The sequence below is a fragment of the Xyrauchen texanus genome, chromosome 18, assembly GCF_025860055.1.
Source record: "Xyrauchen texanus isolate HMW12.3.18 chromosome 18, RBS_HiC_50CHRs, whole genome shotgun sequence".
NCBI classification, from domain to species: Eukaryota; Metazoa; Chordata; class Actinopteri; order Cypriniformes; family Catostomidae; genus Xyrauchen; species Xyrauchen texanus.
In genome coordinates, this window is record NC_068293.1 from 10,042,308 (window position 1) to 10,056,532 (window position 14,225).

The 14,225-nt window shown below is 38.1% G+C and overlaps 1 protein-coding gene across 1 annotated transcript; it reads left to right on the top strand.

Moving 5' to 3' along the window:
* Positions 1-457: 457 nt before the first annotated feature.
* Positions 458-14,013, top strand: LOC127659199 (coiled-coil domain-containing protein 3-like). The gene is made up of 3 exons (XM_052148899.1): positions 458-1,078; positions 2,159-2,334; positions 12,189-14,013. The coding sequence occupies exons 1-3, from the start codon at positions 697-699 to the stop codon at positions 12,474-12,476; spliced, it is 846 nt and encodes a 281-aa protein (XP_052004859.1). The 5' UTR covers positions 458-696; the 3' UTR covers positions 12,477-14,013.
* The last annotated feature ends 212 nt before the right edge of the window (positions 14,014-14,225 follow it).

Below are 14,225 nucleotides of genomic sequence, written 5' to 3' on the forward strand. Positions count from 1 at the left end.
TAATAATCATGCAGATAGGTTAATGTATATCCAAATTACATTATCATGAAACCTTCCTTCATATATTTCATTTTAATTTTTAAATGTGCATGAAACTCATATGCCTTGATCTGGAAAATGTACAAAGCTTGTTAATTAAAATGGATAAATGTGACTATTTAAAGTGTCACCTAATATATACTTTATGTATTTTTCTTCAGAACAGTTTTGGAGAAAGTGAATACACAAAATTACTGTTGTATTTTCTGTCAATATTATCAGAGCAGGAAAATGTGTCCAAACTCTTGTCCTGGAATGCACTGCAGCAGTGTGGCTGTTGGACAGACGCGGGGACTGCACGCCTATTGGCTAAACCAAACTTCGGGGCAATCCGATTGGCCTTAGACGAACTTTAGATGTGATGAATCGGGTAGGAGGAGGACGTGGGAACTATTAGCTATTTGTGAGCCAACAGCAGCCGACACAGGTTGGGATTATGTGAACTCGCCCCATGCGCTGCACGGGTTCCCTTTACGCATTAACTATCAAGTGAAATCTTACGGCTTTTTAAACGTGCTCTTATTCCGTTTTTTAAGTAACTTGGCCGAGTTTGTGCTCAAATTCTTTAAGTTGCATTTATAACAGTTCCCCAGCGTTTAAAACCCCTGAAACAAAAGGAAACAAGCTAGCGCGTGGGCGCGCGTGGACACCTGAAAGATGCACCTTGCGTTTCTACTGACGCTGAATTTTGGCCTTGTTTTTGCATGTCAGTTGCCCACCGAGTGGCGACCCCTCAGCGAGGGCTGTCGGGCTGAACTCGCCGAGATCATCGTGTACGCCAAGGTGCTGGCCATCCACGAGGAGCCGTACGCGTCCAGCCTGATTAACTACCTGCCGTACCAGCAGCACGAGCGCGCGGAGGACGCGTTGCTGTACGCGGCGGAGGTGGAGTTGCTTTGCGACCAGGCGTGGGGCAGCATGCTGGAGGTTCCCGCGGGCTCGCGCCTCAACCTCACGGGACTCGGGTACTTCAGCTGTCAGTCACACACGGTGATGGAGAACAACTCCTACGTCTTTTTCCTCAGGTGGGTTCATTTCAGTTCTCTGCAAGTGGACGCAAGTGATTTCACCCTTTGTGCGTCAATTATAAAAAGTTACTCAGAGCTCCTTAGAGGACAAAAATGTCCGAGTCAAAAAACTGCCATAAAAAAAAATATATATATTATTTTCCACTTTCACTGACTTGAACTAACCAACATCAGTCCTGATCATAACTATTAATACATTTTCAGGATTTTAACCCTTTAAACGCCAGTTTGTTTACATAATGGCACTATTGTTTGCACACACATATATTTATCAATACACACCAACAAAACGCACTCTGACATCCATACCAACACACAATTTTAGCTGCATCATTTATTCAGTTGGCTTACAGTGCTCTACAGCAAACAGAAAATAGGAAAAAGTATGTATTTGCTCCATAGGCTAAATATGAGGGGGAAATGGCGCCATCTGGTGGAACATATTAAACTACATTTTAAGCCAGGGTGTAATAAAATCACAATACCATAGAATTCATGATTTTATGCTTTAATGGCAATATCAAATATTGCGGTTTCAATGGGGGACAGTTTTGCCCTTAAGATCCTGAGTGTTGCTATTTTGTGTACACAGTATATTATAGATGTATTATAAGAACTGTGGTTGAAATATCAAAGTTCCCCTAAAAATATACACATTTGGCAAAATGTATGCCATTGGCATTAACAGAGCCAAAATTGTTTTGTGAAGAAATTTTCAGGTAACTTAAGTGCTTCACATGGCTTGTAAGATTACATTATATTGTTTAGCGCATGTAAAAAATATAATTTAATATGAATATATCAACCATACTACATTGGGTTACACATATAAATATATTTTTATGGGTCAACTCGGGGCCCAGTTACAAACCCCTTAGAAATTTAAAAAACTCCTTATTGCTCCTCATTTAATATATTTATATAAATGTAAGTATGGTTTCAATAAATTTCCAATGCAACAACCAATCATTTAGCTGTAATTGAAATTAAGTAGGCTAATGTACATTAGATTACTTTGTGTGAATTTATGATATTTTAGACAAAAATGTTTGTTTTATTGAGGTTTGTAAATATGTTTGTGTCTTATACAGGATGGACTGAAAACTACAACATCCTTCCTCATGGAGTCAACTTCCAGGATGCCATATTCCCTGATACACTAGAGAACAAACAAATGTTTTCCAGCCTCTTTCAGTTCTCAAACTGCTCTGGTGGACAGACGATGCACAACTTTAATAGTGATTGGGAGAGCCAAGAAGACAGCAGGGTAAGACACCAACACACACACACCGTAGAGTGGATGGATGAGCCTGTCCTGAACTATGCAGGTTTAAAATTGGAATGCAGCAAATAATATATCCTCTGTCAAAGCAAGAGGAAAGAAAGGTATAAATCTGCTAAAGGTGAGCATCGGTATGCATATTTGCTTGTTTGCAAGACAGCTCAGTTGTAAATTCAAGAGGCTCATAAATGCCAGTTTATTGCGACAAGAGCATGTGTGCACAACTGCATCATTTTTAAACCATTATGTTCGCACACAAGTGCACCAGTCAAAACCTGCTCATCTGTTTAATGGAATGTTCCAGGTTCAATACAAGTTAAGCTCAGTCAGCAGCGTTTGTGGCATTATGTTTATTACCACAAAAAATAATTTTGCAAAAAGTTGGGTAACAGTGGATTACTTGCAATGAAAGTGAATGGGGCCAATCCTAAACATTAAAATACTCTGTTTCAAAAGTAAAGCATCAAGATGTAAACAATATGCATGTCAATATGAATATAGTGTAAAGAAATCACTTACTTTCCTTTTCTGTGTAAAGTTGTATCCAATTTTACAACTTCATTACCATGACAACATTGTGCCGTAAACCCTAAAACGACCGTAAAAGACAATGTAAAGAACTTCACTGCTCAAATAATATTTTTTTAAAGAATGAATGTACACTAAGTGCTTTTATAAAATTATAAGCTTTACATTTCAACATTTAAACCCCTCAAAATTGGTCCCATTACTTCCATTGTAATGGAATATAACCCAGATTTTTCCTTTTTTTAAGAAAAGGAGGCATGTGTCATAAAAGATTTTTGTCGAAATCAACTTTGTGCCACAAATACTTTTGATTGAGCTTAACTTGCATTGGACCTGGAATATTCCTTTAAGTGCATTCTGGAACCCAGGGTGGGTGTATTAACAATAAAACGGCAGCTTGTTTTCCAGTAGTGCTTCACTAGTAAAAAAGCAAAGTCTCATGTGATTGTAAAAGGGACAACAAAGGAAGTGAGAATAATATAAATGAACATGTTCAGGTTCTCATGGGTAAATGGCACTTCGAGTTCACATAGAACACTCTCACACACTTAGACACACAAGTCCCTTTCTTTGGTGGTCTTTGTATTGATGACTGTGACTGTTCATCACAGCAGGCTGTTGAGGTAATTCAAGCATTCATTCAGCTCGATAGAGCCCGGATTAAAGACCTCCCAGCTAGAGCTGCTTCACCTTACTCACACACTCTCACACTAAAGGTTTGTCCCAACTAAAGATACTGAGTCACATCTGCCACTGAAAATAAAGCTGAGATCAAGAATAATGAAGAAAGCAAAAAATATGTTAGGTGGTAACACACACACACACACACACACACACACACACACACACACTCATGGACAGTCCCAAGTGAAGATGGATATATTAGTCTCTGATTAGATTAGCCTGCTGTACATTCAGACATCAAATGGAAAGCTCCATGACACTGTTCATTTGTTGAACTGTGGTCTGCTGTCTATGAGGAGGGGTTTATTTTAAGTCAAACATAATGAGAAGACAGAATGGACAGACAAAAAGACACTTAAATTAACCAAAAACAGTCATGGCCGGTAGAGTTTCAAGTGACAGATATACGGAGGGTAATATGTCAAAGAAAAATGTAACCGTGAGAGCCAGTTGGAATCTCTGTTACCCTTCCAACAGACATTGAGCATAGGGCTGGGTTAAAATATAGATTTTCCGAATGTATCGCAATCTTTATGTTAACAATGCCGATGTTGATTCTTAAAGTCCCAAGATCGATCTTTTACTTTAAAGTTTACTGCAGTTTTGATTGCGTTGATTATTATATCTGTTACAGTAAATAATTAGCAACTGAACTGCATAGTTCAGGCACTTCTGTTAGATTTTAAAACGATTATTTTCGTAATGTACCAATTTAGACGGTTCCCACAAGTCACTTTGTCAGTTCCTTCAATGTCACAACCATATACACAAGTGCAACAGTGGGTGGAAGTCTTGGGTGCAGTTCCAAGCAACATAGCAGTCATGACAGTGATGAGACATATACCAATTTTACAATAAACATCAGATTACACAACACAATATACAAATAATAATATACAATGTACAGTATACAATGTACAGTATGTTGTATTGTGCTCTATTGACATTCAGGCTATCGGTTGATAGTCAATGCTGTCATTTATCCCTGTATAAATGACAACAGTAGCTGGTAGAGAATTTCTTTCAAATGTCAGCAAAATGGGCATTATTACTGAAATATACCCAAATGAATCAGAATCAGATAAATGTGTATTGAAATTGGAAACCAATCTAGATGTTGTTAATTGTAATTGAATCAAATCGGGAATCTATATCGATACACGTCCCTACTTGATTCTGAGATAGAGAGAGGGAGATAGAAGAAGAAGAAGAGTGGCCCCAAGAAGTATTTGGACACTTAAGGCATACTTAATTTTTTTTATAAATGTCACTGCATTTGACAACAACATATCAAACCAATTGGCATTGCAAAGATTATCAGTTTTTTTGCCCTGTTCTTAACACACTTACTCTATAGTGCATGACTTGTAAGACAATACATTTTTAATGTTTGCATTACATAAAAAAAACTACATTTATAAGGTATTAAAATGCAATCAAATAACACAGTAGCTCAACTGATAGAGCGTTACACTTGCCATGCAAAGGACCGGTGTACAAGTCGTAAATGACACACGAGTCGACACTTAAGTCGTAATTGCTGTAATTGTTTTAGCAGTTATGTTTCTTATGTCACATTTGCTTTTTATGACACTGTTGGTTTGGTTTGGGTTTAGGGTATGGAGGAAGGTTTTGTTGATTGAAATCTTGATAGAGCATTAACCTTAAAAATCTCATTGACCAAACATTGTTCAAATCTCATTTTTAAAAAATCTCAATATCCACAGAATGGACATTTCACTTTAGAACTGCCGCTATACATGTAAGGTACCACATAAAATCATTTAGCAAAAATGACTCGAGTCACATAATTTTCATGGGATCAGGCTGATACATTTTTATCTAATGCAATGATGACATTCATACAGTGTGACTAGTGTCCAAATACTAATCCAAAGTCCAAATCTACAGTATCAGATCTGTCCTGTTAGACTAGTGTTATCAGAGCTGTAGTGCAGATTTACCTTTGGAAGAATTCACATTCACAATGTGAGGTTTCAAAATCAATTAGCGAATACTTGAAGGTTCAACCAGAACTGTGTATGTGTCCAAGCATGCCTAGATCAGAGGCAGTGACCTGAGGAGGTGCAGGGTGTGACGGAAATGTATCTTTTGACCCAGGTAAGTATCTAAGTCCCTATGCTAATGCTGGTTTCACAGTCGCCCAGCTGTAATGAATTCGAGTCCATTGAGAAGTTGCCCCGCAGTCGATACTCACTCACTGAATCTTGTATCCTTGTAATTGCACGCCAGCAATTTGACCATAATACCTGTCTCATATCTACGCTTATGCTGCAGCAAAATAACTCAACCGGACTCCAGTCTCATTTATTAGTATGGCCAGAGAGATCTCTTTTCTGCAGAGACTCACGTACAAAAGAATTCACAAGCTTTTATACATTATTGCATATGTAACTCCAATTATACTTGTTTACTTCATTCTGATTGGTTAAAAATATAAAATAATATGTAATAATAAGTAAGTAGACTGTTCCATTTTTGTGAGTCAATATATAAAAACAGACTCAAATCTTGCCATGGAAACATGCAGTTCCCTGTATTCCCAGACATCATGTTCCAGACATCCTCTCTCCCACAGGCCTATATATTCCTCTCTTTACCATTTTATGACTCTTCATGCTCGTTACCCAGCCTCTCATGATTGTCACCCCAAAAAATCCATCACAAGGGTTACTTTAACAGGAGTCCTCTGTGCTAAACAGATGTGACGGTTGGCCTGTCGGGATGCAATTAAAGGAACGTCAGGGCAGTTTTATTATAGTTTGGGATTTTTAATTGAGATTTTATTTGTAATTTATATTCAATTTGTCATTACAATTTTATTTAGTGTTCATTAGATTTCACAGTTTGTCTGTTAGTTTTAGTTTAGCTTTCATTTTTTAGTTTCAGTTTAGTTAGTTATTATTTTAATTTTAGTATTTCATGGCTGCAAAGAGTCGTTACTGGTGTAATTTAAAAAGTCTAACATTACATTTTTCAGAGAAGTCTTGTGTTACCCCTGTCTAGTGGTATTTTCATGTTTAAAGATTGTAAATGTTGCAAAATGTATAATATAGGGTGAATATGGGTAAAGTGACAAAATAAATTTAATGTATTTCCTTAAATGATTATAAATCATTACTAAACTAATCTTTGGGGGAGTAAACAATTAAAGGGATAGTTCACCCAAAAATGAAAGTTCTCAAATCATTTACTCGCCTTCATGCCATCCCAGATGTGAATGACTTTCTTTCCTCTGCAGAACACAAATTAAGATTTTAGAAGAATATCTCAGCTCTGTAGGTCCATACAATGCAAGTCAATAGGGGCCAAAACTCTGAAGCTCCAGCACATAACGGTGGCATAAAAGTGATGCATACAACTCCAGTGGTTACAGTAAATCCATTTCTTTAGAAGCAATATGATAGGTGTAGCTGAGAAAAAGATCTATATTTAAGCCCTTTTTACTGTAAATCTTGACTTCAGCAGTTTCCTTGGCAATCATGATTTCAAGCTCGATTATATTTCCCAGTGCCACACTCTGCGAAGTGTAATCAAGCTTGAAATCACAATGGTTCCTCTTGACTGCAATTGCAAGATGTACAGTGAAAAAGTTATTTTTGGTTTGTTCTCACCCAAAAAAGATTAGATTACTTGAGAAGACATGGATTAAACCAATTATGGATTATTTAATCCTGCCTTTTATGTTCTTTTTGGAGCTTCATGGTTTTGTACCCTGTTGATTTGCATTATATGGACCAACTGAGTGGAGATATTCTTCTAAAAATCATTTTGTTTTTGATTAAGGTGGAAGACATCCTAAGCTTTTTTCAAAGGTATAATGCAAGATTATGTGGCGTTTGGATCATAATTCAAAGTGTCAAGAAAAGTAACATTTCCAGTAGTGTCCCACTTTGCCCAAATTCACCCATGTATATCAAAAACTGAAACTAAAATGAAATCGAAATCGAGATGTTAGTTTTGGAGTTATGATTAAGTATTCGTTTAGTTTCAGTTTTTTCCAATAATTTTATTTTTATATTTACTAAAATAACACTGCATCAGGGTAGAGTCACATGGGGTAACCTCCTCGTGGTCCCGTTTAGTGGTTCTCACTCTCAATGGGGCACGTGGTAAATTGTGCGTGGATTACAAAGAGTATACATGAGCCTCCACTTGCTGTGAGTCTCCACTGTGTCATGCACAATGATAAGATGTGCGAATTGACTGTCTCAGAATTGGAGGCAGCTGAGACTTGTCCTCAAACACCCGGATTGAGGTGAGTAACCGTGCCACCACGAGGTAGGTCCTAAGTAGTGGGAATTGCACATTCCAAATTGGGGAAAAAAGGGGATACAATTTTTTTAAAAGTATAGCCACAAGACAGTATGTGTGTTAACATCATTTTGTGTGAGAATATCATTTACTAATAAGGATGTAACAGTTTCAAAGTTTCACAATATACCTCGGTTTTAAAACTGATGTTATCATAACATTGAAATCTTCTCATTGATGGTATTGCATGAATATAAAGACAGATTTTTTTCAGGTTTAATTAAGACAGAATCTACAACATTTACAGCATGAAATAAACTTAAATTTAAAATAAAATAAAAATTTAAAGTGCACCTTCCTCATGTTACATACGTCTGTCGCTCAATTTTAAAAGTGACATCAGGTGTCGCGAGCGCATCGTATCATGAGCAAATCAGACATGTCCAAGCCTGAACCTTTATTTCAGCCACCAAAGCTGTTGAAGTCCACTGTCTGGGATTACTTTGGGTATGTTAAAGACTCACGAGGTACCATCAATATTGATGGTTATCCAGTCTGTAAAGTTTGTTGCAAAAAATGATCGGCTCAGGCGGGAAACACCTCAAACCTTAAGAACCACCTCATTGAGCACCATTCCAGGAAATTTGCAGAGATGATGTAGGTGTACAGCCATGGCCAAAAGTATTGGCAGTGACATAACTTTTGTGTTTTGCTAAATTTGCTGCTGCAGTATTTGTAGATAATTTCTTCACATGTTTCTATGGTATACTGGAAAACAATAATAATAATTTAATGAGTTTTAAAGGCTTTTATTGGCAAAAACATTCAATATATGCAAAGAGTCAATATTTACAGTGTTGACCCTTGTTCTTCATAACCTCTGCAATTCGCTAAACAAATAGACAGATGCATAGACATGGGAAAGGAGAATGTAAAGATAATGATGGTGTGTGTATGGAGCAGAAACAGGTGGGGGTAATGATGGCGTGTGTGTGTGTGTGTGTGTGTGTGTGTGTGTGTGTGTGTGTGTGTGTGTGTGTGTGTGTGTGTGTGTGTGTGTGTGTGTGTGTGTGTGTGTGTGAAGCAGAAACAGGTGGGGGTGTTCAGCAGGCCTGTGAACCTCGCAGATAATGAGAGCTGTTTTACAAACAAGCTTTTCTGTGGGAAAAGGCGATCTTGAGGTAGCCCGAGGGATGTTGTGGTCATGTGACTGTATCCAACTTTTACATAATACAATCTCTTGACTATATAAGGTGTTTCCCCAAAAAAAGGTTTTCATTATTCCATCTCTATTTTCTTTGAAGTCTTAATCTATCTTCGTAGTCTCTCTTGTTATAGTCACATTTTTCCTACTTTTCTTTTTTTGCCTTTTTTATTTGTCTGTCCATCTCTCTCTCTCTCTCTCTTTATTTTCATATACCTTCTTTTCCATTGCTTGGTCTCAAAAACCATTCTATTCTATTGTTATAAATGAGTCACTGACCACCACAGCGGGGTCCAGTTTTGGTGTGAAAGCAAAACCGCATGTGTTTGGTCCTTGTGGTCATAAATTACACAGCAAACACACTTAAGAATTTTTTTTTTTTTTTGCTTTTTCTCTAAAATACATTTGCCAAATAGATGTTTACATAGTTATACAAACAAAATAACTACCATAAGGACTCCGTAATGAGTGGAGATGTTTATTCCAGCATGTGTGTGTTGTTTTAGGTGTATTTTAGTGTCCACCTGTCTGTCTGACTCTGTTGTTATTTAATTTGGTGCATCTTGGCAGGAGTCATCATTTGGAGAGTGCTATTGTTGTTACAGCAGTCGGTGTTGTGTTTAGACTGTAGGATATGTGCTTTATTTAAAAAATAATATATATATATATATATATATATATATATATATATATATAATTACATACATATACATATTTGATATATGTATGTGTGTGTGTGTGTGTATAGTATATATACTGTATACACACACGCACACTAGCCTATATACTAAACAAATAAATGTTAGGGGCAAATATTGCCCCTTGCTGCAATTTCTATGCATACAGTGCATTCACACAATATTCAGACCCCTTCAGTTTTTTTCTTCACATTTTGGTATGTTGCAGCCTTTTATTAAATTTTTTTTCACATCAATCTACACTCCATAATGCCACATAATGACTAAACAAAAACCTGATTTTTTTAATTTAAATTCATTAAAAATAAAAAACTGAAATATCAAATTGACATAAGTATTCAGACCTTCAACTGAAACACCTTTCGCAGTGATTACAGCCTTAAGTCTTTTTTGGTATGATGCGACAAGCTTTGCACACATGGATTTGGGTATTTTCTGCCATTATTCTCTGCAGATCCTCTCAAGCTCTGTCAGGTTGGATGGGGACCATCTGTGGACAGCCATTTGCAGCCTCTCCAGAGATGTTCGATTGGGTTCAAGTCCGGGCTCTGGCTGGGCCTCTCAAGGACATTCACATTGTTGTCCCAAAGCCACTCTTGCATAGTCTTGCCTGTGTGCTTAGGGTCATTCTCCTGTTGGAAGTTGAACCTTCAGCCCTGTCTGAGTTACTGAGCACTCTGGAACAGGTTTTCATTAAGTATATCTCTGTATTTTGCTGTGTTCAGCTTTCCTTCAACTCTGACCATGTACCCCAGTCCTGCTACTGAAAACACCCCCACAGCATGATGGTACCACCATGCTTCAGTGTTGGGATGGTATTGCGCAGGTGATGTGCTGTGCCTGGTTTCCTCCAGATGGGGAGTTGCGTGGCACCATGCGAGGGTCGGACGTGTGAATTGTGATCTCTGCGCACTTTGCTAGTTTTAATACTATTTAGGTCATATACCGGTGGTTTCCTCCAGACATGACACTTGGAATTGAGGTCAAACAGTTCAATCTTCATTTCATCAGACCAGAGAGTCTTGTTTCTCACAGTCTGAGAAGAGAATCCTTTAGGTGCTTTTTTTTTTTTGCAAAATTCCAAGTGGGCTTTCATGTGTCTTGCACAGAGGAGAGACTTCCTTCTGGCCACTCTGCCATGAATCCCGGACTGGTGTTTCTGTGATGGTTGTCCTTTTGCAAATTTCTCCCATCTCCACACATGATCTCTGGAGCTCAACCAGAGTGACCATGAGGTTGTTTTTCACCACTCTTACCAAGGCCCTTCTCCACCGATTGCTCCATTTGGCTGGACGGCCAGCTCTATGAACAGTACTGGTTGTTCCACACTTCTTCAATGTAAGAATTATGGAGGCCACTGTGCTCTTGAGAGCCTTCCATACAGCCAAAACATTTTGTAGCCTTCCCCAGATCTGTGCCATGACACAATCCTGTCTTTGAGCTCTGCATGGAGTTCCTTTGACCTCATGGCTTGGTTTTTGCTCTGATATGCATTTTCAGCTGTGAGACCTTAAATAGACGTGTGTGTGTGTTTTTCCAAATCATGTCCAAACAATTGAATTTACCACAGGTGGACACCAATGAAAGTGTTGAAACATTTAAAAGATGATCCAAAGAAATGGGTTGCACCTGATCTAAATTTCAAGTGTCATACCAAAGGATCTAAATACTTATGCCAATATGATATTTTAGTTTAAGTGATCAAAAATCAGGTTTTTGCTTTGTAATTATGGGGGTATGGAGTGTAGATTGATGTGAAAAATATAATAATTTAAAGCATTTTAGCATAAGGCTGCAACATAAAATGTGAAAAAATGAAGGGGTCTGAATCCTTTATGAATGCACTGTGCATATACTACTGACAAACTGTTTTATCAATACATGCTTTCCCTGGGAATAAAATATATTACATTGATGTTGCAAGTACCATGCATTATCAGTTAAGCTGTTTTCAATTTACATTTCATATTGACTTTAATAATTGCCTCAGTTCTAAAGCATTACCTCTTACATCACACAATAGCCGGATTTGACTCCTTACAATAGGGATTACCGCCCTTCCGCTGTTCAGGGCAGAACATGAGGCCTCCTATTGCTCAAGTGCACAGTCACCAATATGCAATCGCAAATGCACCACATGTGCACACATGCACAGCATGACTCTTCTTGTCTCTACCGTGAGGATAACAGCAGGTCACTTTTGAACTGTCTGCATCATACATACAGAAGAAAGGCAGCGCTCAGCAGGAAGTAATAGGGCTGACAGGAATTGAAAATGCAGTCATGATGTATGCTGACCTTCATTCCAGCTTTAAAATTGTGCTGGGGCACAGTTTGTCAATGCATGGAGAGACCTCTAATCCAGTGGCTTCAACTCTTTTGACTCTAAAGTCCCCACTGTTAACAACAACATCTCTCTCTCTCTCTCTCTCTCTCTCTCTCTCTCGCAGTTGCTGTGTGCCTCTGTACAGAAGGTTTTGTTTGAGGAGGAGGAGAGAGTTGGGCAGCTTCAGGAGCATGTGGCCGAGCTGGAGAGAAAGAATAAGCAGTTAAAAGAGCGAGTGGGGAAACTGAGGCATTCCCTGCGGAAAACCCGGAAAGCTTCCCGCCGTGCTGAGCGGGAAAGACAGGAGCTGCAAGAGCGGCTGAATACAGCTGAGAGACATGCTAGACATCATCTCAATGCCATTCCACCCCAACACAACCCTTCGTGCCACAGATACTCACACGGACTGTGAGCTCAAATATACACACTCACTCATCTGAACTCATGCACGCATGAAAACACATGGTATCAGTCTGTTTTTCAAAAAGTATCATACCCAACTGTGACTGCTGACATAATGAATTCTGCTCACTTCAACTCTTTTTCCCTGCACTGCAAGGCAGCACTGTATTGAAACCTTCTTTGAGGTTGTTCAGACAAAATGTGTTTTTGGATGTTTAGAGTTTTTCATTGTTTTTTCTATGTAAACGTGTGATAGACAGACATTTTTTTTAACCATTGCACTGTGTCTCACTGATTAGTTATATGTGAAAAATAAATAATTTCACCATGTATATGCAGAAATGTATGTATAATGTGTGACAATTGGTCAAATTAATTAATTAATTAATTAATTAATTAGTGCCACATTTTAAAGATGCTGTCAAGTTATAGGGACTTATACTTTTAAAAAAGCATCTCAAGAAGGGGGGCCTGTGTAGCTCATCGAGTAATGACGCTGACTACCACCCCTGGAGTTTGCGAGTTTGAATCCCAGGGCGTACTGAGTAACTCCAACCAGTTGCTAGGGAGGGTAGAGTCACATGGGGTAACCTCCTCATGGTCACTATAATGTGGTTCACTCTCACTGGGCCACGTGGTGAGTTGTGTGTGGATGCTGCAGTGGATGGCATGAAGCCACAGTAACGCGCTCAAAAAGCCATGTGATAAGATGTGTGGATTGACGGTCTCAGACGCAGAGGCAACTAAGATTTGTCCTCCACCACCCGGATCGAGTCAAGTCACTACGCCACCACAAGGATGTAGAGTGCATTGGGAATTGGGCATTCCAAATTGGGGAGAAACAATCCACGCTGAATCTACATTTTTTAACTCGAAAACATGGACAGTCTGAACAGTCCCTTACTCATTTATTTATTCTTTTTTTTCTTCTTCTACAATTTGTCTGCGATTAATTCAGCTCCCAATGCTTAAAAACTTGAAACATTGTTTTGTAAATAAATTAGGTGTTGTAAGATGCTTTTAAAAAAACTTTAATTTTAATATCTCCTAATGACGTATACTGATGTAAGGCGTGTTCTGCATTCTAAATATATCTGAGTGCAATGATTCAAAGTTGACAATATTTCTTCTTTCAAAAAAACATGGACAGGACAGTTTAGAGGTGACACTAGATGGGGTGGGACCTAAATCGCAAAGATTTCCTCTACCATTATGTACGTAAAGATATGTTTGTTGTTTTGGTACCTTACATTTATTCAGTTAAACTCTTTTCTTTTTTTTTTTTTTTTTTGTCTCAAGTTAAATCAAAATAAAAAAATACCAAGAACAAGATTTTTTAAAGCTGAATTCTGTAATTTCTCCTTTCATCTGCTGAGCAGATTGTGGTAGAGAGGGCAGGAAAAGGAGTGGAGTGCATGTGTTTAACATGAGTCCAATTCTGAGAAATTATGGCTTCCCTCATATTCCCAAATCACCAGTGGGGTTTAGGTTATAGAGAAGCAGAGTATCAAAGTACTATCAGACGTGTATTCTTTCTTTTGAATGCACATTAAGGACATGGTATCTTTTGATTTCACAAATTCTTCAATTTTAGAAAGCTGTAGTCTTTCTAAATCAATTATAATTACTCATTGTGAACTAACAATGAACTCTGCAGGACTGCTGTTCAAAACATTAAAACAACAGTGTATCAGTGTGCCGATGATGCAAAATTAAAGATCTAATCCAAACTCAAGATGGTTCAATCTCATTCCAAACA